The 23,329-nt window shown below is 39.6% G+C and overlaps 1 protein-coding gene across 2 annotated transcripts in view; it reads left to right on the forward strand.

Moving 5' to 3' along the window:
- Positions 1–22,953, forward strand: part of hadh (hydroxyacyl-CoA dehydrogenase) — a 48,245-nt gene extending 25,292 nt beyond the window's left edge. Inside the window, exons 8-9 of one of the 2 annotated variants that reach the window (XR_011353912.1) lie at positions 4,389–4,818; positions 19,794–22,953. Coding sequence is in view for 1 of the 2 variants with exons in the window: in XM_069925769.1 (XP_069781870.1) it covers positions 4,389–4,507 (119 nt within the window). In the remaining variant the exon portion in view is untranslated. Of the gene's footprint in view, positions 1–4,388; positions 10,961–19,793 lie in introns of those variants that run through there. The other variant, XM_069925769.1, reaches the window with a different exon arrangement.
- The last annotated feature ends 376 nt before the right edge of the window (positions 22,954–23,329 follow it).

A 23,329-nucleotide genomic window follows, 5' to 3' on the forward strand; every position in this document is an offset into this window, starting at 1 on the left:
CCACTATGTCAACCTTACCAATTGTTCTTGAACCTGGAGATGCTGGTCTTCAGGTTTCTGTACCTTCTCCCTGAAGGTCGCAGTGTGAAGAGGCTGTGACTAGGCTAATGGGGATCCTTTCTGATGTTGGCTGCCTTCTTGAAGCAGTGCCTCATAGATACATTCAGTGGATGGGAGGTCGTTGCCTGTGATGGACCCAGCTATTTCATACCTTCTGGGTTCCTGGGCAGACAAATTTCCAAAAGGGCCTATGAAGAAACCAGTCAATATGCTTTCCTCAGTGAACCTATAGAAGTTTGATAGAGTATTTAGTGACATGCCAAATCCCCACAGACTCCTTAGAAAGTAGAAAAGTTGCTGTGCCTTCTTCATGGCTCCAGGAAAGGTCTTCTAAAATATGAACTCCCAGGAATTTAAAGGTCTCATCCCCTTCCATCTCCTTCACATCAATGCAGACACATGTGTGGGCCCTTCCTAAAACCAACAATAAGCTGAATCTGAAATTTCTTCCTTCTTCTGCAACCATGGCTTTGCATCAAAAATAATGGCAGAGCGCTTGTTCACATCTCATACATTTCCCACTGCTCTGCTCCACCTCTTTGTCAGAGCAAGAAGAGTTTCCCCAGCCCTCACTTTCCAGCTCACTGAACATTATATTCACTGCCAAACAGCACAGAAACCGGTCCTTTTGGCTTACCTTGTCCATGCCACCCATGATGCCCTATAATTTGCCTTCAATAGGCCTGGATCACTCTGCATCTTTCCTATTTAAGTATCTATCCAAATATCTTTACATGAGGTAATTATATCTACCACTATCACTTCCTCTGGCAGTTCATTCCAGATAGCCACTGCCCTCTGTGGGGGGAAAACATAACCCTCAAGTCACCCTTAAATCTTTTCTCTCTTATATTAAACCCGTGCCCTCCACTTGTGGACTCCCCTGTCCTGGGAAAAATGTTTCTAACCCTCTGACCTTTCTGTGCCTTTTATATTTTTATAATTATCTGTATGTTCATCCCTCATCTTCCTTTGTGAGAATAAAACCAGCCTCTCCAATCTCTACTTATAATTACAGCTCTTCATTCTTGGCAACATCCTGATGAATCTCTTTTGCACCCTCTCTATTGTTACCACATCCTGCCTGTAGTATGGGAAACAGAACATTACACAGTACTGTAAGTGTGGTTTATATAGCTGTGGCATGAGCATTCCAACTCATATACACAATGTCTTGGCCTACAAAGGAAAGCATATCCCTTCTCTGTCCTATTCAATTTCCACCAGCTCCAACAAAATTCTGCTGCCAATACTTATTTCTACCCATTAAAGGGATCACTCCTTTCACATATCTCTGGTCTGTTCTTCCATCCTCACCTTCACTACTGTTTTAAGGCACTTTCCCTTTCACGTATTCCCTTACACCATGCCAGAATCCAGTCTTTCCAGGTGAAGCAGCAATTTGTGTGAGCATCTTCTAATATTTACTCCTTTAGTCTCACTCTCTCTGAAATATTCCATCTCCTCACTCCTCCTCACTTTCTCTGATATTGGAAAAATAACTTACTTTCTCTTTCCCAATTTTGAAATATCAACTCTCCCAGAGATACTGCTCTCATGATCAGGAATCCACACCACCCAGGATAGGCTCTGTTCTCACTGCTGCCATCAGGAAGGAGGTACATGTGCCACAGAACTCGTACCTTCAGTTTCAGGAAGAGTTACTACCTCTTGACTATCAGACTCTTGAACAATAGGGGATAACTATACTCATTTAGAGACTCATTTAAGGACTCCTATGCTTGTTACTTATTACTGCATGTTTATATTTACATCAATATTTGGATAGTTTGTTTACAGTTACAATTACCAGTATAGAAAATGCTAACCCCAGCAGAAAAAAATAATCTCAGGGTTGTATCTGAAGTCATGTGTGTACACTGACACTAAACCCGAACTTTGAACTTTTGCTACTGCCTGATCTACTGAGTGTGTCCAGCATTTTCTGTTATTTCATATTTTTTCTATTTTATGATCATACATTTCCATCAATTAATAACAAACATTATTAAACTGCTTTCAGTAGAGATGCAGTTACAGCTTTTAAAGAAACTGAAATCTTGCAAATGCTATTTCTCTCCCTATTTAATTGCATTGAAAAGTACAGTGGTGAAGCAGTGAGCAGTAGGTGGCGCCATGGTGAAGCTTGAAACCGAGTGATAAATAAAGCCACGTAGGGACATTTTTTTTATATACATAAAACCAATCTATCATTTTCTGGGAAGTTTTAGGTTTGAAGATTGTGAATACTCATTCATAAGCGAGCTTATTTGTAGCTTTTAGCTACAAACTGACACGAGTGCTTCAAATTTATTTTTCATTTGAACTCAATAAGATTCCAGTTTAGGATGTGTCCTCTTCAGTGTCTGTGGGTTTATTGTCCTTGCATTTCTACATTGTTATCATTTCCATTCCCCTCCATCCCCCTGACTCTTAGTGAATTTTGGTTTCACTCATTCTATGTTGGGTTTGACATTCTGGTGCCCCAGCCCATCTAGTCATCTATGTACCTTTTCCTAGATGCTCACACCGCATCTGTGGATAACATTGTTCATGTGAAGCAGCTGAGGATTCCCATTAAGTTATCACTTTCAGATCAAAATGGAAGAGAGAGAAACACTTAGGACAAAAGTGGTCTCCCTAGACTTTTCTAATCCCATTGGAACATTGTCGTGGCATGAAGCAGGTGGAATGTGAAATTAAGATAACGATTTCCACAAAACCTCTCTGTTCCATGGCGAGTAAATGATTGAGAAATCATGTAAAAGGTAACAAAATATTGATTGCAATTATGCAGCCTCTGGACTTAGAAAAATAAGCACAAATAACATAGGGCATTGAAATAAAAGAGAATGCCTGAGAAACACAAAAGCTGCCAATTCTGTCATTTTGGGCATGTAATGAGCTACTGGAGGAACTCAGCAGGTCAGGCAGCATCCACAGGCAAAAATTGTCAGTCAGTTGTTTCAGATCGGGATCCCTTTTATCAAGACAAAAAAGATTGAGAACTGGTAGGTTGGGTGCCACGTACACAGGCTTTAGGAGCCCTTTTTGCCTATGAGGGCAAGAAGAGCTTCCAAAGTGCTCTAGCCGCTGAAGGCTTTCAGATCATGTCAGAGGTTATCGGATCGAACCAGGGTCTGTGCAGCTGCGGAGGCTGTGGGAGTGCTGGAGGGAAATTCAGTGACTCTGAAGGGACTCTCTTGCTCTCTTACTCTAAGCTGAGCGACACTAATGGCGACTCCATTAAGTTTTTCACATAGCCGCTGCGCTCCAGGAAATTATTGCCGTTTTCCCAGGACACATACTGTGTAAAAAAAGGTCAGAACGGGAATGATGGCACCATTCCCGTTCAAATATTTTACCTCCTTAGACCCATAGTAAATTTCCCAGGATGCCTGCAATCTAGTTAACTGCAGGCATTCCGTGAACGATGGGCTAATGAACAGCACATATTGATGATTCACACTCCAAGTCCCGTCTCTCCAATTACTGCACTTTTGGTATGCTGTCTAAACTCGCAAAAGGAAATTGAGATTTTGAGTTTTGGTCGTTCGTGTGTGAACGATCAATGCCGAGACATTCTTCAGACTCGATCTAAAGACATAATTGTCCCCCTTCCGACAGACTAAAGAGAATTTCATATGTTAGTACATTTTCTATTTCATTTTATAACAATAAAAGAATCTTTATAGTTGCATATGCCATTGTGGTTTAAATTTGGTAACCATTAAAGCAAAATTCTGACCAAACAGTTGGAATCTTATAAATGTTGGAATGTTAATTTATGTCACATTCTCTCATTGGTCATTAATTGTAGCATTGTTTCAACTGACAACTGTGGAACAAATGCTGGTTCAGTTTCACACTCTATGGCAGAGTAGACTCCTTGGCCTTTTATACCTTAATTCAATGATATCCTACTTTGGAGGAATGTGATATTTATTTACTACATAGTCGTGTCATTGAATTGGAACTGGATAAATGTTTGTTGACCACTATGATCGCTAATGAGAATTTTGTCCTCACAAGATTAGAACCACCAACACCCACCAAGAAATACACATTAGATGAAACTTTAAGTAAAATACCATAATGGGTTACAATTAAATTGTACCTTGGTGTTGTTTAACAAGATCAGAGTATAGCATAGGAGTAGGCTGTTGACCCACACATCTACACTGGACATACTGCCAAATTAAACTAACCATTCATTATTTAATCTTTTTGTGTGATTTGAACAGAGCAGATAAACTTGCCTGATTTGTGGTATTTTGGTTTGTATTCCCAACTATCCCTCCATTAATCACAAGTATTTTCCTTATCAGGATGGCACAAGATGGATCAAGACAACCCCCTGTTTGCTCCCAGCGCTCTATTAAATAAGCTAGTGGATGAAGGGAAACTGGGTAAAAAGACTGGTGAGGGTTTCTACAAATATTCCTAGACAGGCAAGGAGTTTTGCTGCAGCAATTTTTGTACTCTGAATCATCAAGCTGCCAGTGGAAATTACATAAAGTTTACATTTTACAAAAATTGCAATGTATTATTTTTTTAAATATTAAAGAACTGAAAAATGGATAATCTTGTTCCTAGCTGGTGCAACAATGGAGGAATGTAATAAGTCAATGAAAAGGGATTTAAATTGTTATATTAATTGCTTATATTTTGTTATGTTGATTCCTTTGATTTTGCATTAAAATTAACAGATATCCAAAGAGAACAATGTTTACCAGTGTTACACTGGGCTTCAAATTTGTAAGTTCTTTCTCAAACTGTTTTGTGACTTGCCTAATTTCAAAACCAATTCTATTTATTTTATTTATTATTATTTGCCTGGAATGCGGCATTGTTCTTGTGCATTATTTAATTCCTAATCGTCTCTAAAAAGTTAGGATGCATAACCTCAACATTTCCCCACTGCCATCTCTTTTAACCCAGTTCCATTCAACGTTTTGATGTCAAAGCCTTGAGCAAACCAGATGTCTTCACAATAGACACTGGCAGTGATACCTTTAATGTGATTACTGGCCTTGAATCTAATGACACATATCAAGGCCTGAGTTCAGTCCCAATGTTGCTTGGGTGGTGAATCCTCATAATATCAGAGCCTCAAAATCAGATGGGAGATAAGCCACCAGAAGGAGCAGTTTACTGTGTATGAGTGAAAACACAATACTGAAGAAACACCATTGTGTAGCAAAGATAAAGATACATAACCAACCTTTTGGGCTTGAGCCCTTCATCAAAATGTAGATAGGTACCCAAACAAAATGGTGGGAGGGAGGGGGAATGGAGGAGCATGATCCTACAGGCAGAAGGTAATATCACAGCACAGAAACAGGCCCCTTTGGCGCTTCTAGACTGTGCCAAACCATTTTTTATTGCCTAGTCCATAGACCTCCACATCCTCCCACCATCTACCTGTCCAAACTCTACTTAAATTTTAAAATTGAGCCCATATTCACCACTTCAGCTGGCAGCTTGTTCTACACTCCCACCACTTTGTGTGAAAAAGTTCTCCTAATGTTCCCCCTCAACTTTCCTCTTTTCACTCTTAACCCATGTCCTCTGGTTTGTATTTCACTACCCTCAGTGGAAAAAGCCTATCTACATTTAGTCTTTCTATCCCCCTCAATTTTAAATATCTCTATCAAACCACCCCTCATTCTTCTACACTCCAGGGAATAGAGTCCTAATCTGTTTAACCTTTCCCTGTAATTCAGTTCTTGAAGTCTGGGCAACATTCTGGTAAGTCTTCTCTGCACTCTCTCTATCTTATTGATATCTTTCCTGTAGATAGGTGGGCCAAACTACACACAATACTCCAAATTTGGCCTCACCAGTCTTGTACAATTTACCATAACTCCAAACTCCTATACTCTAATATGCCAAAAGTGCTTTTTACAACCCTATTAACACCACTTTCAGGAAATTATGTATCTGTATTGCCAGGTCCCTGTTCTACCACACTTTTCAGTACCCTACCATTTACCATATATGTCCTTTCTTGGTTTAACCTTCCAAAATACAACACCTCACACTTGTCCGCATGAATTCCACCTGCCATTTTTCAGCCAATTTTCCAGTTGGTCCACATCCCTCCGCAAACTTTGAAAACCTTTGCTGTCCACAACACCTCCACTTTTAGTGTCATCTGCAAACTTGCTGATCCAATTTACTATATTATCACCCAGATCATTGATATAGATGACAAATAACAATGGTCCCAGCACCAATCCCTGAGGCACATCACTAGTCAAAGGCCTCCAGACTGAGAACCAATTGTCCACCACTACTCTAAGCTTTTCCTGTCCAGCCATTGTCGAATCCAGTTCACTACTTCATGAATACCCAGTGTCTGAGCCTCCCTGACTAACTTCCTATGTGGATCCTTGTCAAAAGGTTTTCTAAAGTCCATGTAGACAACACCAACAGCCTTTTCTTCATCAATTTTCCTGGTTACCTCCTCAAAAATCTCTAAAAGATTGGTTAAACAGGACCTACCACACACAAAGCCATGTTGACTATCTCTAATCAGTTTCTGCTATCCAAATACTTGTATATCTGATCTCTTAGAACACCATCCAATAACTTACCAACTACTGACATCAGGATCTCCAGCCTATAATTTCCAGACTAACATTCAGAGGCTTTTATAAACAACAGAACAACACAAGTTACCCTCCAATTCTCCGGCACCATACCTGTAGCAAAGGACATTTCTGCCAGAGCCCCTGCATTTTCTACACTAGCCTCCCTCAAGGTCTGAGGGAATATCTTGTCAGGCCCCTAGGGATTTATCCACCCTTATTTGGTTTAAGATGGCAAGCACTTCCTCCTCTTTAATCTGTATAGGTTCCATGACCTCACTGCTTAATTTCTTTACTTCCCATGACTGTGCCCGTTTCCTGAGTAAATACTTGTGAAAAAAAATAAGATCTCCCCATCTCATTTACCTCCATACAAAGCCGACCACTCTGATCTCCAAGATGGGTAGGGATGAGTGGATGAGAGAGTCATGGAGGGAGCAGTCTCTACAGAATGTGAAGATGGGAGGAGTGCAGAAGGTGTGTCTTATGGTGGGATCATGTTATAGACCTCCTTAGGACCTACTGAGGCCACAGGAAGTGTCACACTTGCTCCCACACCTTCTGCACCACCCCTTGGGGGCCTAAACTGTCTTTCCAAGTGAAGCAACACTTCACTTGTGTATCTGAGGGAGATTGGAAGATCACTTTGCTAAGTGCCTCTGTCCAGATTAGTGATAGAGATCTCCCAGTAGCCAACTATTTAAATTCTGCACCCCATTCCCACAATGACATGTCTATCCATGGCCTCATGTACTGTCAAATCTAGTTCACTCAGAAATTGGGAGAGGAACACCTAATTTTCCATCTGGACACTCTCCAACTGGATAGCATTAACATAGACTTCTCTGGATTCTGCTCACCTACTCACTGCTCTCCCTCTCTTCCCTCCAGCTCTCCAACCCCTCTCCATTCACAGAGCCATTTCCCCCCCCCTCCCCTTATTTGCTGCTGTTCCCTCCCTCCCTTGTCCAACTATTACTTTCTGCATGTGGAACTGTACTCCTCCCCCTGCCCTCCCTCCTCACCAATTTGTTCAGAAGTCTGCATATATTTTGCTCATACCTTGATGAAAGGTTCAAGCCCAAAATATTGGTTATGCATCTGTATCTTTGCTACTTAAAGTACACTGTTTGACCTGCTAAGTTTCTCCAGCATTGTATTTTTACTTCAATCACAGTGTCTGCAGATTTTGTTTTACTCTTACTGTATGAGACTGGAACTTGGAAAGGACAGATATTGGAATATCAAATGCTTAATCAAATAGGATGCCTTGGTTTCTTTGTGACTTCCTCCACCTTGAATCCAACATCAAAGCAATCTGTCAATAGCTTACTAACAAAAAAAAATTCAAGTTAGCCATCTAAGTAAAGCCCCACCATTTTATTCACATTGACTAATGTGCTCTTTTAACTACAGTATTACATGCAGGAATTTAAAATTATGAGGGGGATATGCAAAGTAAATCTAGATGGGGTTTTTTTCCACTGAGGATGGGTGAGATACAAACCAGAGGACATGGTTTGAAAGAGTGAAAGGGAAGAAGTTTAAGGAGAACATGAGGGGGAACTTCTTCACACAGACAATGGAACAAGCTGCCAGCTGAAGTGGTGAATACGGGGTCAATTTTAACATTTAAGAAGAATTTTAACAGGAGAGGTATGGAGGACGATGTACTGGCTGAAGGTCAATGGAACTAGACAAAAAGGTTCACACATGGACCAGAAGTGGCCTGTTTCTGTGCTGTAATGTTCTATGGTTCTAAGCAATGAGGATAAAGCAACTAGCATTTTCATTCTGAGGGCAGTGGCAGGGAGGGCGAAGTATACATTGGAATTTTATTCTTTGGACAGAATGTATTGCCGTTGGCTTGTAGTGAGTACATTCTTTGACTGCAGCACTGATCATTGCAAGTATATCATAAACCAGATGCTACAGAAATAGTGACAGCCATTAAATGATTTTTTTTGCCAATGATCTTGACTAAGAAATTTTAGGCCCCAACTTGACACTGTGGAGGCAACACAAGACAAACAAAACAGCTTGGCTTCATCTTTCCACAAAGAAACACAAGTCTTGTTAGATTGTTTGGTGATCAGCGGGGAGGAACTTCTATACAGATAAATAAACCAGAGAGCCCTATTTTTAGTTTGAGACATTGGATAGTGAGAAAGCAGAAGAGGTCTGTGAACATACTAAAGCTTCAATATCTGAGGCAAAAATGAGGAATTGCTCTGCGTCTGTAGGATTCTACAGAAGAAACTATCACGCAATTCAAGGGAGCTGTAAACAGTTGAAATGGCCCAGTGGGGTGAGGTTGGAGGAATAGAAGATGAAACAACCTATCATTTGAAAGTCAGAGCTGCCACTGTGCTTGGTTGAGATGTATGTTGAAAAATGTCACCCAGATGCTACCTCAGAAGGAGGTAGAGATGAGTGAACTCTGTTTTGGTTAGGTTCAAGTGAAAACACACATCCCACAATGTATTGTGGGTGGAGAGAACCACATTCAGCAATTGTGTTGAAGACACTGAATGAGCTTCAGAGATCAGCCTAAGCTTTGAATTTAATAATTTCTTCTTGACAATTCTTGACATTAGAATTCAGTTTCCCTTTTTGCAGCTGTGCTGTCTTTGCTAGATGTTGCAGAGGACATTGCAGCAATGCTTCAAGATCTCTTCTCTGATAGGACTCACCTACATTAATTTGACCCAGCATACAAAGCAACCACAATTACAGTCCCAAGATAAATCACAAATTATAAATTCCTGCATTCAGATAAAATACTGTAATACCCAAATATAATTTTGCATTTACAAAGAAGCCTATGTAGTTCTACAATTTAATTCCATTACAGAACTATTTTGGAAGCTGAGATGGTTCACCCCATCATGTGAGGGTTTATATCTTCCCCAAGCAATCCAAAATTGAAATATATAGATAGGGTGGACAGTCAGGACCCTTTTTTCCTGGGGCAATAGTAGCAAATACCAGAGAACAAGGTTAGGGGAAACATCAGGGATAGGTTTTCTTAAAAACAAAACAGAGCAGTAGGTGCCTGGAATCACAAGGGTGGTGGTGGAGGCTGAGGGACATTTGAAAGTTCCTTAGACAGGGACATAGCTGCAAGAAAAGTGGAGGGGTATGGGTGTAAAGTATCGAAGTTTTGGATTGTTGTTTAGACATAGTTTGAGAATATGGGCGTAATTTAGGAGTTTCTTTTTATTTCAGTTCTTTCTCTTGTCAGCCCTATTATATTTAATCATCTTTTTCAACCTTCTTTGTAAGATAATGTTTTTTATGACTGGCACAGATTGGGTATTAAATGTTTTAAAGATTTTTTTATTTGAAATAATTTTGCTTCCTTTGAACAATTGGTGGTAAAAATTTAACTTACCAAACACTTTTTTTTAGCTATTTACAAGTTAGATTTTGTTCAGTCTCACATCCCTGACTTTCCACAAATCCCCACGGCAAACATCCTTGCTACACTTTTTGATTTACAATTTTCTCATAAAGGTTCAATATCTTTTATTTGTAATAATTTGCTTGATTTAGGAATAGCCTCATTAGTTAAAGTCAAGAATGATGGGTAACCTGATGAACACAACCTCCTTTTCTGCATGACACTGTTGCAATTTAAAGTAGTCAATAGAGTACATATGTCTAAAATTAAATTGTCTCATTTTTATTCAGATATAAATCCTCTATGTGACAAATGTAAAACTGGTGAAGCTTCTTTGGTTCTCATGTTCTGGACTTGCCTTGGTTTAGAAAAATTTGGAAAGCTATCTTTCAAACCTTGTCGGTGATTCTCAAGTTTAAATTAGAGCTTTGGTCTTTAATTGATTTATTTGGTTCATTTCAAGATGATGTTTTACTGACTCCAAATCAAAACCAGATTTAATCCTTTACTTCATTGTTAGCCAGACATGCAATTTTGATTTAAATGGAAAGACAATACTCCACCTACACATAAACAACACAACATCACTTAATAATTGTGTAAGTTTAGAGAAAATTAAATATGCCATTAAAGAGTCAAATATTAACCCAAAAGACGTGGGGCTCATTTATGGACTATTGTCATAAACTTAAGAATTAGGGTTGTTCTGAAGCTTTGGTGCTGTGCATCTCCAGGTTGTCACTTGATTCTTGTATCAGCTTTTAACTTTGCTTAGTGGTAGGAGTTCTGAATTACAAGGTCTTTTTGGGTTTTTTCTCTTCTTCTCTTGAATTATACAATATATAACTACTGTTTAATTGTGCATAATGTAAACATCAATAAATATATTTTAAAAAGGAAAAAATGTTGAGGCTGAAGGGTCTGTACTGTGCTGTAATGTTTTTATTCTACAATTAGCAGTTTCTCTTCAAAATATTCTCTACCTTGATTATCCTTTATTCCAAATTCTGAATAACAGCAGTCATCTAAGTAAGGACATATTTTCATAAATCCTCTCTTCCTAATTAAGATAAGTTGTTGAACAGTGTTCAGAACAGAGGAAAGAAAAGCACCCATTTGTATAATTCAGATCAAGAATACAGAATATCTCAAAATAGTGACTAACAGTTTATTCCTTCTGAAGTTATAATATAGGATATGTCTCAACCAGTTTGTGCACACCAAGGACCCAAACAGTATCAAAGTTATCAGTGGTGAGGTTTAAGAGTTAATGTTGACCCTCACATTTGGAGTACTCTTTTCATAAATATTGCCAATTGAAAATGAGAGTTCATTATCATTTACATAAGGTCCAATGTACAAATGCACTGAAATTCTTACTTGTTACTGCCACACAGGTATGTAAGATGCACCAACAAGTTTAAAATACTTTTTGACAGAAAAAGAGGTAATAAATATAAAAGGATAGACAATATTCACAGAACCATTAGAGCAAAAAAAGCGATGTTTTTGGTGGTCTTGGAGTAGTTTATGGTTAGGGTAGTATGGGATGTTCAAGAGCCTGAAAACTGTTCTTGAACCTAAAGATGCTGGACTTCCCACTACCTTCAGGCAGAAGGTAGTGGGATGACCATAGTGATGGGGGTCTTTTATCATGCTGGCTGCCTTCTTGAGGCAGTGCCTCACATAGATGTCTGCAATGAAAGTATGGTGGATTCTTTATGGTATGACAGTTAGTTATATTTTATATTGTATATAGATATGTTTTATAGGAGCTAAATTGTGGCAGGTTTTTTTTTAGTTTAGGTCACACACAGACTTCAAAACAGATCTCATTTAAAATGCCAGAGCTCTGTTCAAGCCAGAGAGTTCAGGCTCTCAAGTGCCTTTGCAAAAAAATATAAGTACTTCACAAGTAGGTGTTAATTGGACATGCTGTGGAGTAATGGATTATTGTTTTGGAAAGCAACAGATGTATGAACTCAGAAGATTAGATCATGTGGTTTTCTCAGAAAGAGAGAGAGAGAGACAAAATTCAGTTCTACAGTACAGCAGCAGCAGCTGGGACTGGAACAGGACAAGCTGGCAAGCTTGTGGAAAACCCCATTTGGAAGACGGGTTGTGAGTTCTTAGTTCAGCCTGGTCAAATCCCTTGCGGTCCATACAAGAGGAAAGGACTGGCTGTATAATGTTTCACTTGAAATAAGAGAAACAGAAAAGGAACTCTGTGGTGACCTAAAAGAAAAAGGTTATCATCTGGAAAACCCTGATGGGGCAAGTTTCTTCGGCAAGACACTGAAGTAGCTGATTGGAAGGGTTCAGTTGTGGATGTCCAACGAGCAACAAATTTCTTTCTGCAAACCGACAAGAATCTTCCTGAGAGGTAACCATTTACCTTTCAAGCACCAAAGCCTGGTGAAATACATAAATTTTAAATTCTGTGCACAGTATAAGAATTGCCTGCAACCAGTGAACTTGGAGGAGTGAGAAGTGAGATTGGACTATAAATTAAAGAGCTTTTCTGAACTTACATACACATTATATACATGTGCGCTTAGAATTAGAAGGGGGTTAAGTTAGGTTAAGTTAATAGTAATAAGTTAAAGTTTGATCCTGTTTTCATGTTTAAAAATAATTAAAAGTAACTTTTGTTTAAGTAACCATTTGTCTTGGTGAATATCTATTGCTGCTGGGTTTTGGGGTCCTCTGGGCTCATAACAATGGTAACTGGGGAAAGAGAATTCTAGTTTTTTTTAAATGAGAATTGTCAGAAAAACAAATGTTATTTATGTGGGTGAGTTCCGGGAACAATGGGCCTCCCAAGGGATCGAGTGCATCATAAATAGTAACAACAGGATTTTAATTTGAAATTGTAAAGAGTGCATAGTTTATTGCATGTGTGCAATAACTCAGTATGTAACAGATGGGCGGCATTGATTACCACTTCACATGAATTTCCAGCAATGTAAATAATAATTTTGTAGTATTATTGTAGTTTGAATAAACCCTTGTAAAATATATGAATGTCTTATCCAAGAATAGTATCTGACAATCTAGTATTCCCTCAGTTTGAATCATTGAACAAAACTGAGAACTGGAATTCTCTGGTATTATTAGTTTGGCCTTATGTATTGTACTGCAATAACTACAAAACTGGACAAAACTGTCCAGCTTCCAGATGTTGAAGTCTATAAGGACACACTGCCTATTGGATAGTAATAGAGTACCGAACATCTTAATGTAGTAGTTAAGGTGTGTTCTTACCAGAAGACCGTATTGTTTGATCAAGCAGTACAATGGTACAAGAGGTACAAGGACTGCCTAAAGAAATCTCTTGGTGCCTGCCACATTGACCACTGCCAGTGGGCTGATATCGCCTCAAACCATGCATCTTGGCGCCTCACAGTTCGGCGGGCAGCAACCTCCTTTGAAGAAGACCGCAGAGCCCACCTCACTGACAAAAGACAAAGGAGGAAAAATCCAGCACCCAACCCCAACCCACCAATTTTCCCTTGCAACCGCTGCCACCGTGTCTGCCTGTCCCGCATCGGACTTGTCAGCCACAAACGAACCTGCAGCTGACGTGGACATTACCCCTCCATAAATCTTCGTCCGCGAAGCCAAGCCAAAGAAGAACAATGGTACACCTTGGAGAGATTCTGCCTCATAGTTTAGTGACCTCCACTTCAATCATGACCTCAGATCTGTATGTGTGGAGTTTGCATGTTTTCCCTGTGACCGTATGGCTTACTTTCAGGTGCTTTGGTTTCCTCCCATTATCACGAATCTAAATAGATCAGAAGATGAAATGGCCACCATATATTGCTCTGGTGTGCAGGTGAGTGGCAGAGTCCAAATGAATTGATGAGAGAATGGGGAGAATAATGTAGCATTACTTTAGGATTAATGTAACTGAGTACAATAGATGGTACAGGCTTGAATGGGCCAAAAGGCCTGTTTCTATGTTGTATGATTATCACTTTATGATGCTTGTATTCTGCTAATTCGTCAAAAGTTCAGCTTGCTTTTTTTACTTTCTTGATTGCTGGACTGTATAAATCAAACAGTATTATTAGTGTTAAATAATAGATTTTTCAATAATCATGCTGAAGTGTTAAATCTATTATTGTTCCAGAATCTCTCAACTTTGTCTTCAGTAGTAATTTTTCTTTGTACAGAAATAATATCTGTTTTTCTGGCACTAAAGGCCTGCAATTCTAACAAAAAATAGAATCACAAGAAAAGTCAATAGCAATAAGGTGTGCTCTAAAAGAGTCATACAGGACAGAACAGTCCCTTCAGCCCAACTTGCCCATGCTGACCTGGGCTAATTTCATTTGCCTGCATTTCCTTCAAAACCATCCCAACCCATATATCTGTCCAAATTTTGAACATCAAAATTATATCCACTGCTGTGGCTTCCTCTGGCAGCTCATTCCAGGTATGGTCTACCCTGAGTGGAAAGTCGCCCTTCAGGTTCTTCTTAAACCTCACCCCTCTTAAACCTATGCCCTTGAGCTCTATAATCATTTACCATGGGGAAAGAAGACTGAGATCAATCACTTTATCCATACCTCTCATGATTTTTTTTAAACCTCTGTATCTTCCCTTCCCTCCCCAGCTTCCTACACTCCAGGCAATAAAGGCCCAGCCTATCTAGCCTCTTTCTCTAACTCAAGCTCTCTGAATCTTGGTAAATGATTGATGAGTTGATTCAGAAGGAGAAAACAGGTGTGGTGCAGATTTAATTTTATTATTTGTTCAACATTGTGAGGATTGGCTAAAGTGAAAAGTTTGATCAAAACCATACCTAGCTTCTGACAGTTGAATTCTTTGTTAGTTCAGCTGATTGTGGCCACACATTTTCCCAGTAAACCATGAGAAAAGGCTTCACTTCTATAGGTTGAGTGGGCAGAGAAAACTGGTTGAACATTCCATCCTGTCTGTGGTTTGAGCAACCTGGTTGCACCTCAGACTTGAGCTGACAATCTTGCACTTGCCTTTCAAAACAAAATTGTTTGTTTGATTAGACAAAAAAATCTTTGATAAGTTGGTCGAATGTGCACCATGCGCACAATCTCTTTCAGTGCTATGTGAAAGTAATTAACAAATAGGTTTTTTTTGCCATTTTGGCAAACGTTTTATCTTTGTTTTCACAATATGAACTGTTAAGGTAAAAATTACACAAGTAAAAGTCAATGTAAATTGCAATTATTAAAGCCTTTTCAAATTTTGATAACAATTGCAAATACAATGTCAATCTTTGCGATATGCCAATTTATTAAAGGACTGCAGTGAACTGCTTCATTGAGATTGTATATTTCTCCCAAAAGCACAAAAGTTTGGAGAAACTCAGCAGGTCATGCAGCAACCTTAAAAACCTTAAGAAGTAAAGGGCAATCAATGTTTTAAGACTGAGCCCTTTGTCAGTGATCTATAAAACAGGTGGAACGCTTCCACCAGCGTTGTCTCCATTGGAGACATCCATTGGAGCGCTTTCATCCCTAACGTCGAAGTACTCGAGATGGCAGAGGTCGACAGCATCGAGTCCACGCTGCTGAAGATCCAGCTGCGCTGGATGGGTCACGTCTCCAGAATGGAGGACCATTGCCTTCCCAAGATCGTGTTATATGGCGAGCTCTCCACTGGCCACCGTGACAGAGGTGCACCAAAGAAAAGGTACAAGGACTGCCTAAAGAAATCTCTTGGTGCCTGCCACATTGACCACCGCCAGTGGGCTGATAACGCCTCAAACCGTGCATCTTGGCGCCTCACAGTTTGGCGGGCAGCAACCTCCTTTGAAGAAGACCGCAGAGCCCACCTCACTGACAAAAGGCAAAGGAGGAAAAACCCAACACCCAACCCCAACCAACCAATTTTCCCCTGCAACCGCTGCAATCGTGTCTGCCTGTCCCGCATCGGACTTGTCAGCCACAAACGAGCCTGCAGCTGACGTGGACTTTTTACCCCCTCCATAAATCTTCGTCCGCGAAGCCAAGCCAAAGATAAAACAGGTACTTCCTATGGATGCTGTGTGACCTGCTGAGTTTCTCCGGCACTTTTGTGTGTTAAGCTAGAATCACAGTGTCTGCAGACTTTCGTGTTTAACACCTTTTTCTGGGGCAACAATAGGAAATACCAGATGGCATCAGTTTAAGGTGAGTGGAGAAAAGTTTAAGGGACATGTCAGAGATAAGATTTTAACACAGACAATGGTGCATGTCTGGAATGCCTTACCAGCAATTGTGGTGGAGCTTAGTACAATAGGGACATTCAAAAAACTCTTAGGTTCATAAATGTAAGAAAAATAGAGGGTATGGATGCGAGTGGGGAAAAATTAATATGTTGTGGGGTAGGTTTCCATAGGTTGGCTGAAGGGCCTGTACTCTGCTATATTATTCTATGTTTTATCTGTAGATTTTCTTGTTCAACTGTGATCAATGGACTGGATTAGGAATTCAGTGATCCTAAGTTCAAATCCTAGTGGCACATCACTCAATGCCCTACCTAAAAAATATTTGGGTAGTAAATGAAGAAGGTGGAGAGTCTGGCACCTCTTTCAAGAACAGTGTTTTTCCCAAAAGCTATCATGCTCTTGAACCTCCCAATATCACAAAACCATAACACTGCTGTACAAGACAATCAAAGAATCGCCTGTACTGCTAACAATACACTTTTTGCACTATTGGTTTCCTGTGATTATTTATTATTTTGTTTTATCTTCCTTTTATATTTATTATTGTTATGGCATCATAATTATACTAATTAGAATGTTTTATTTAACTACGAGATGAGGAGGAATTTCTTCACCCAGAGGGTGGTGAATCTGTGGAATTCATGAGAGTGGCGGCAGAATGGAATGATCTTCCGAATGAGATAGTTGCAGCAGGGTCCCTTCTATCATTTAAGAGAAGGTTGGATGTGTACATGGAGGTGAGGGGGTTGGAGGGATATTGGTGGAGAGCGGGAGGATTGAGCTAGTGGAGTTGTTCTAGTGAACCAGTGCAGACTCAAAAGGCTGACATGGCCTGTTTCCACTCTGTAAATGGTTATATGGTTATAGAAGGCTACAGCAAGTAAGACTTTCATTGCATCTGTATATTGTAATTATCCACATGGGAATAAAATCCCATTAATTCATTTTACAGCATGGAAACAGGATTTTCAGCCAATGTGCTCATGTCATCTGTATGGTGACAGTGAAAGTTGCCAGGATGTGTAAGATTCAAAGAGCATGAAGTTGAATTGAATAGTGCAGTGGCCCACAATAAAACTAGTGGTATTTAATTATGTGAGTACAGTTTAGTAAAGGCAGGAGTTTCACACACCAGGAAGGTGCAAAGATGAGGAATATAATCAATTACCAACTTCCAGGACACAATTACCATTCTGAAAGGCCTCAGTGAATTGGATGTCATGCTGACCTCATTCAGCAGAGCCTAAAGTTGGATGATATCACAGATGTTATCTGAACTCACTGGTGTTATTTAATAGGGTATTATGCAATTTACACAAGTTGATATGAGTGAGTTGTTGTATCACATATTTATATAATCTGCACATAGAGAGATTTCATTGCTTTTGCTCCAATGTGTGTTCCTTTGTAAGTTTTCTGTCTCCAGACTTGAGTGGCTATCTAATTGGGATACTTCTTTGGATACTGCAGCTGTTGAAATCTGGAGGAACAATCAATTTGCTGGAGGAACCGGCTAGCTATCTCTCTTCTGCACTTTCAATCTCGATGAAAGGTTGCAGCTGAAATGTTGTCCCTTTTTCTCCCACTAATGTTGCTCGAACCCTCAGAGTTCCTCCGATACATTATTAATTCTAGGAATTGCTGGGAGCATGAAGGACAAGCTTCTTGAATACTGGAAGAGGGTGGGATTGGTATAGAGGGCTCTGCAGAATAAAAGGGGCAGAACACTCAGTAGGGTCCCATATTGATGAAGTATCTTAAGATATTCCACCTCAGCTGCCAAAGTTATCAATGTTTGAAGTGCCTTTGCTTTACTGAGGTTGATATTACACTTTATCAATTTACACCAGGATATAGACACCATTTTTTGTACATATCACAGGTGGGAAACATCTCAAAATGTACCTGTTCTTCCTCAAAACTGTAGCAGGTTATAATAGCAATTTTATGCTTCACTAAGCTCTGTATTGGGTGGTCACCAAATCAGTTGGTAATGATGAGAAACAGTTAAATCTCCTTCCCCACTCTCACCGAATAGGTGGAGGGGGATGCAATGTCACCCCAAAGAGATGTTTCCTCATGTTACATTTTGCCAATGACTCCACGCATTATGTATTGAGTGTTCCCTGTTAGAACCATGTAATATTTTTCAATTGAAAGAAATTCCACACATCCAATGAGCAACTGGTTTTCAATTTCATCTAGTAGCTCATTCAGCCTGGCAGTGACCTCAGCTCTTCCATTTGTCCAGTCTAAAACTGCAAAGGGGAAAACTTCATAGTCAAAGAAAGATTTTTTAAAATACACACAGGTGTGTAAATAGCATTGGGTTACAGCAATGGTGTAAGATACTGGACCAATGGAGGTTGGGACTAATCCAGTGATACTGAGTTGAAGTCCTAACAAGACTGCACTATAAATTATTGGTAATCTGAGAGTTGAAAAGCAACAATAGACTTAATGTTGACCACAAGAATTACCAGGTCATGATTAAAATCCCACCTGATTACCAATATTCTTCAGTGGAGAAAATCTACCATATCATGTATGTCTCTGATGTTCACTGACAATAAATCTGAACTTTGGTCTGGATTATATATGATCTACTCCATATAGTTGATTTTTAAATGTCCTCTGAAATGGTTCAGCAATGAGCAATTAGGGATGGACAATAAATCCTGTCTTGCCAGTTCTATCCAGATCCCAGAAAATGAATAATAAAAAGTTATTACCACATCTGTCCTATGGGACATTTTTCCAATAAAACCTCTGATATTAAAAAATCAATGGGGACAAATATTATTCCCTTCCAGGTGAGGTTTTCAAACCCAGACACAGCTACAGAGTTGAGGATTTGATTAGATAGGTTGTCAAGGAATATTGAGTAACCCATTGACATCTTGAGTAAAACACTGACACTAATTGCATGCTTAACATAACAGTTACCCCAATGGTATTACAGAGCCAGTGACCTGGTTTTGAATCCAGCACAAAGTTTGTACATTCTTATGTGAATTTTCTCCGATAGATCTGGATTCCTCCTATCCTCCAAAAATATACGTTAATTGGTATATTTGGGTAACAAGAGTTCGTGGGATGAAAGGGCCTGTGGCTGGCACTATCTCCAAATTAAAATTAAATTAAATCCTAAAGGAATGCTTCTGTTGTCAGATTCATGAGGCAGTCTGCAGCGTAGGAATGGACTAGTGCCTGTTCATTGCTCCATATCTCTTCCACCAACGGGGCACCAGTAACTAGAGGAAGAGAAGCTGCAGAGCCCTTTCCATCCAATCTCCTAAAATTTAAACTGAGCTATGATTGGTGGAACTCTCACAGGCAGTTTCAGGCTCTGTACCAAGCCTACAATGAGAATTGCATCATTTCTGTGAAACATCATTATGTCCTTTGTCACACTTGACTGCAAATGTACAAACTAACACCAATCCAAACCAAATCTACATTATCAGTGATCATGATCTTTTCACAAGAAAAAAAAATCACTCTTGAGCATTTCTTTAATGCCTGTTTTGTCTTTCCTCAGGGACTGAATGTGCAGGTTGAAGACATCCAGGGTTTTACTGGAGCACCTTCAGATGAATAGAGGATGACCTGGATTTTATGGCCCTGGGGACCCCAGCTCCGGGCTCCTCTCCCTCAGCTGGTCAGTTTCAGATTGAGATACCTAGCAGACCCAAGTGTGTAGATGCAATAGAAGGGGTGGGAGCAGGTATACTTTCATTTTTTAAGTATTCAGGTTTCTCTTCCCAGGATCCAGTGCCACTCTTAGGTCACTATTCAGCTGGGTAGCCATGACATCCTGGAAACTGCTCTCTGCATCAACACTCAAAGCCAAGGTGGCAAGCACCTGATATGTTCCACAAGCTGGGTTCCATATGGTGCTGATGAAGCTGATCACTTGTTCCCCATTGGAAAGGAAAAGCTCGATGCTCTGTGGCACTGACATGATCAGTTTTGAAAGAACTCTTGGATTTAGTAAACAGAAAAAATACAACTTATGCCAATATTGGAATAGAGAACTAAATATTTGAGTAAAGCATAAATTTAGACAGCTTAAATATATAGCAGAAAATAGAATGGGTGAGAATAAGATTTAACCCCCTCTTCAAAACTGGGAATTCAAGTGTCTGTGCTTCCAATTTATACCTGCAAGAAGTTAAATGAGAATCAAGTTATAATCAGCCTCCGGATGTACAATGTTTCTTCCTCTTCTCACACATGGGATTCCAAAGCCTGGTAGAATGTGGGCGAGGCTGCAGGAAGGAGGCAGGCATTCACATTTTCTGGTCAGGGATCCAACCTTATTGGCAGAAGAAAATTTACTGAATAGAATCCAAGGCCAGCGAACATATCAACAAACCACCAGTGGCCCTCTCAATAGCAATATGTGTGGCCCTGGCATCGAGCTCACTGCAATCCCAGGTGTTAGGCCCACTGCAGTGACAGTGGTGTTTCTAAAACCAATGTTAAGCCCAAAATAAATTAATTTATACACTGAAGCGAAAATGGAAGATATTCTCCAGAATCTATTTTTAATTTTGCTTCCCACTGGCAAATGTCAATCCACATTAGTGGTCCTTGAAAAGTTGCAAACTGTGGTACTAGAGTCTAAATTACCAGATGGGCGTCATTATCAGCAGTATTACGGGCAAATGAGAGGTGAAATACTACGTCACATTTCAGAGAACATGCATTTAAGCTGAAGGGTGGGGGAAGTTTAAAGGAGATGCGTGGGGTAGTTTTTTTTTAAACCCAGAGTGTTAGTTGCCTGGAATAGGCAGTAGAAACGATATGCAAATTTAAGCTGTTTCTAGATAGACATATCTAGGAAATGGAAGGATCATGTGCAGGAAGAGATTTAGTTCAGGTTGGCATTATATTCAGTACAGACATTGTAGGCTTGTTCCAGTGCTGTACTGTTCTATATTCTAAAGCCAGGATCACATTTGGACAGCAAGCAGTAGGGTGAAAATGCTTAAATATAATCCATGAACAGCTCTCAGCAGGCCCACCTCTGTTGTCTAGATTGTGTCACAAAGTGGCTTTTTATATACACAGCTATTTTTAATGTACACTGAACAGTCTCAACTAACAACTAAACAAAATGTTGATACTTTTTTAAGTGAACATTAAAACATTTCCTGGAATACTCATGGAGTGCAATTTATAAATATGCTGCCTGGATTTGATTTTATAAGTTCAGCACTTGCTGAGGAATTATATTTGTTTAGAAAATGTAGCAATTTTAATTTCAATGGTTGATATCTGTGAGACACTAAAATTTCACATGCGAGATCTACATCAGAAATCCAGAAGAAGAGAGATAAGTAACTTTTAAATAAAGAATAAAAACAAAGGGAAAGGAATTGATCGTAATAAATCACCTTACATGCCCACGTTTAAACCACTTACAGAGAGGAACATACTGTATGTTCACACTGTTAAGCATAATGGCACATTCATAGAAGCTCCCACATTCAGACCCAAAATGTGCATAGGAACAGATACACACACACACACACAAAGTAAAATGGCCTTGGAAGAGCTTGAATGCAATCTAGGAGATTGTAAAATGAAGCAGTAGTATTAATACAGCAGTTAAAGGAGTAAACAGAAAAATCAAATTCATCAAAGTTGTGAAAATGTGTGACTGGGGAAGGTGTGTAGGAATGAAGTAGCTAAAAATGGGAGCAGGAGATTGATATTGAAGAGCAGGCTCCATTGCCCATTGAGCCTGGAGTAAAGTAGGTTAGCATTAGCTGGGAGACTATTGCAGAGGCTGACTGCCTTCACCAGCTCCTACTCCATCACAAGCAATTTCTACTAATCAGCAAAGTCAATGATATGGTTAAGCCCTAGCGGCATGAAGGACAAACAAGAAAGTCTGCATATGCTTGGGTCGAGTGCAACACGTGCTGGAGAAACTGAGCAGGTCACACAGCATCCTTAGGAAGTAAAAGGCAGACAAAGTTTTAGACCGGAGACCTTTGACAGGTATAAGTAAAGTCATTCCAGTTTGCTGTGGTATTGTACATCAAACTCCTAGCTTTTCCACAGAACAGTCTAACCATGCAAATAAAAGATCCCAGGTTTGATGCTAATTTATAATATTAACCCAGAGTGTTTGTATAGGCAATGCAGTTAACAATGCATTTCATTTAGGGAAGGGGAAATCAGCCTATATTTTTTATGGCTGTCTAACTATCAGTAAATTGTATGTTATTTCACAAATTTTTTTTTTAAGAAAGACTACTTTCCCTGTTCAACCATGCAAAGGTCAGCACAGTAGGTATAGCGGTTAGCACAACGCCATTACAGCACCAATGATCATGACTGGGGTTCAAATCCCACGCTGTCTGTAAGGAGTTTGTATGTACTCCGTGTGTCTGTGTGGGGTTTCCCCAGGGGGTCTGGTTTCCTCCCACCATTCAAAACGTACCAGGGTTTGTAGGCTAATTGGGTGTGATTGAGTGGCACGGACTCCTGGGCTGAAATTACCTGTTACTATGCAGTATGCCTGAAATAATTTAAAAAATAATTTTGTCAAAGGGAAAAGGTCAACATTGAATAAAACCAAATGAATGGCACCTGATAGAGTTAAGCAAGACCTGCTGAGTTTCTCCAGCATTTTGTGTATTGTAATAGTGTCCTAATAAACAGGTCATATCTTGTGTATTTTAAAACTGTTCACTCAGTGCATCAGACTGATCTGCCGCTCAGTGTTGTGTGATAACCTACATTTTTGTGCTTGTTTCATCTCCCAAGTGCACAAAGCCTCCTGAAACACCACTGCAGAGATTACTTCCTTTAAGTGACCAGAATCAGAATCAATATTTATTGTCATAAGCATGTGTCATAAAATTTGCAGTTTTGCAACAGCATTATGCATGCAAAAATTGCAATAAATTACATTAAAAAATAATTTAGTGCAAAAGAAGAGAAAAGGTGAGATATTGTCTGGTTCATTGTCTATTCAGAAGTCTGATGACAGAGGGGAAGAAACTGTTTTTGTACAGTTGGGTGTCCGTCTTCAGGCTCTTGTACGTCCTTCCTGATGGC

The sequence above is a fragment of the Narcine bancroftii genome, chromosome 3 (assembly GCF_036971445.1).
Source record: "Narcine bancroftii isolate sNarBan1 chromosome 3, sNarBan1.hap1, whole genome shotgun sequence".
NCBI classification, from domain to species: Eukaryota; Metazoa; Chordata; class Chondrichthyes; order Torpediniformes; family Narcinidae; genus Narcine; species Narcine bancroftii.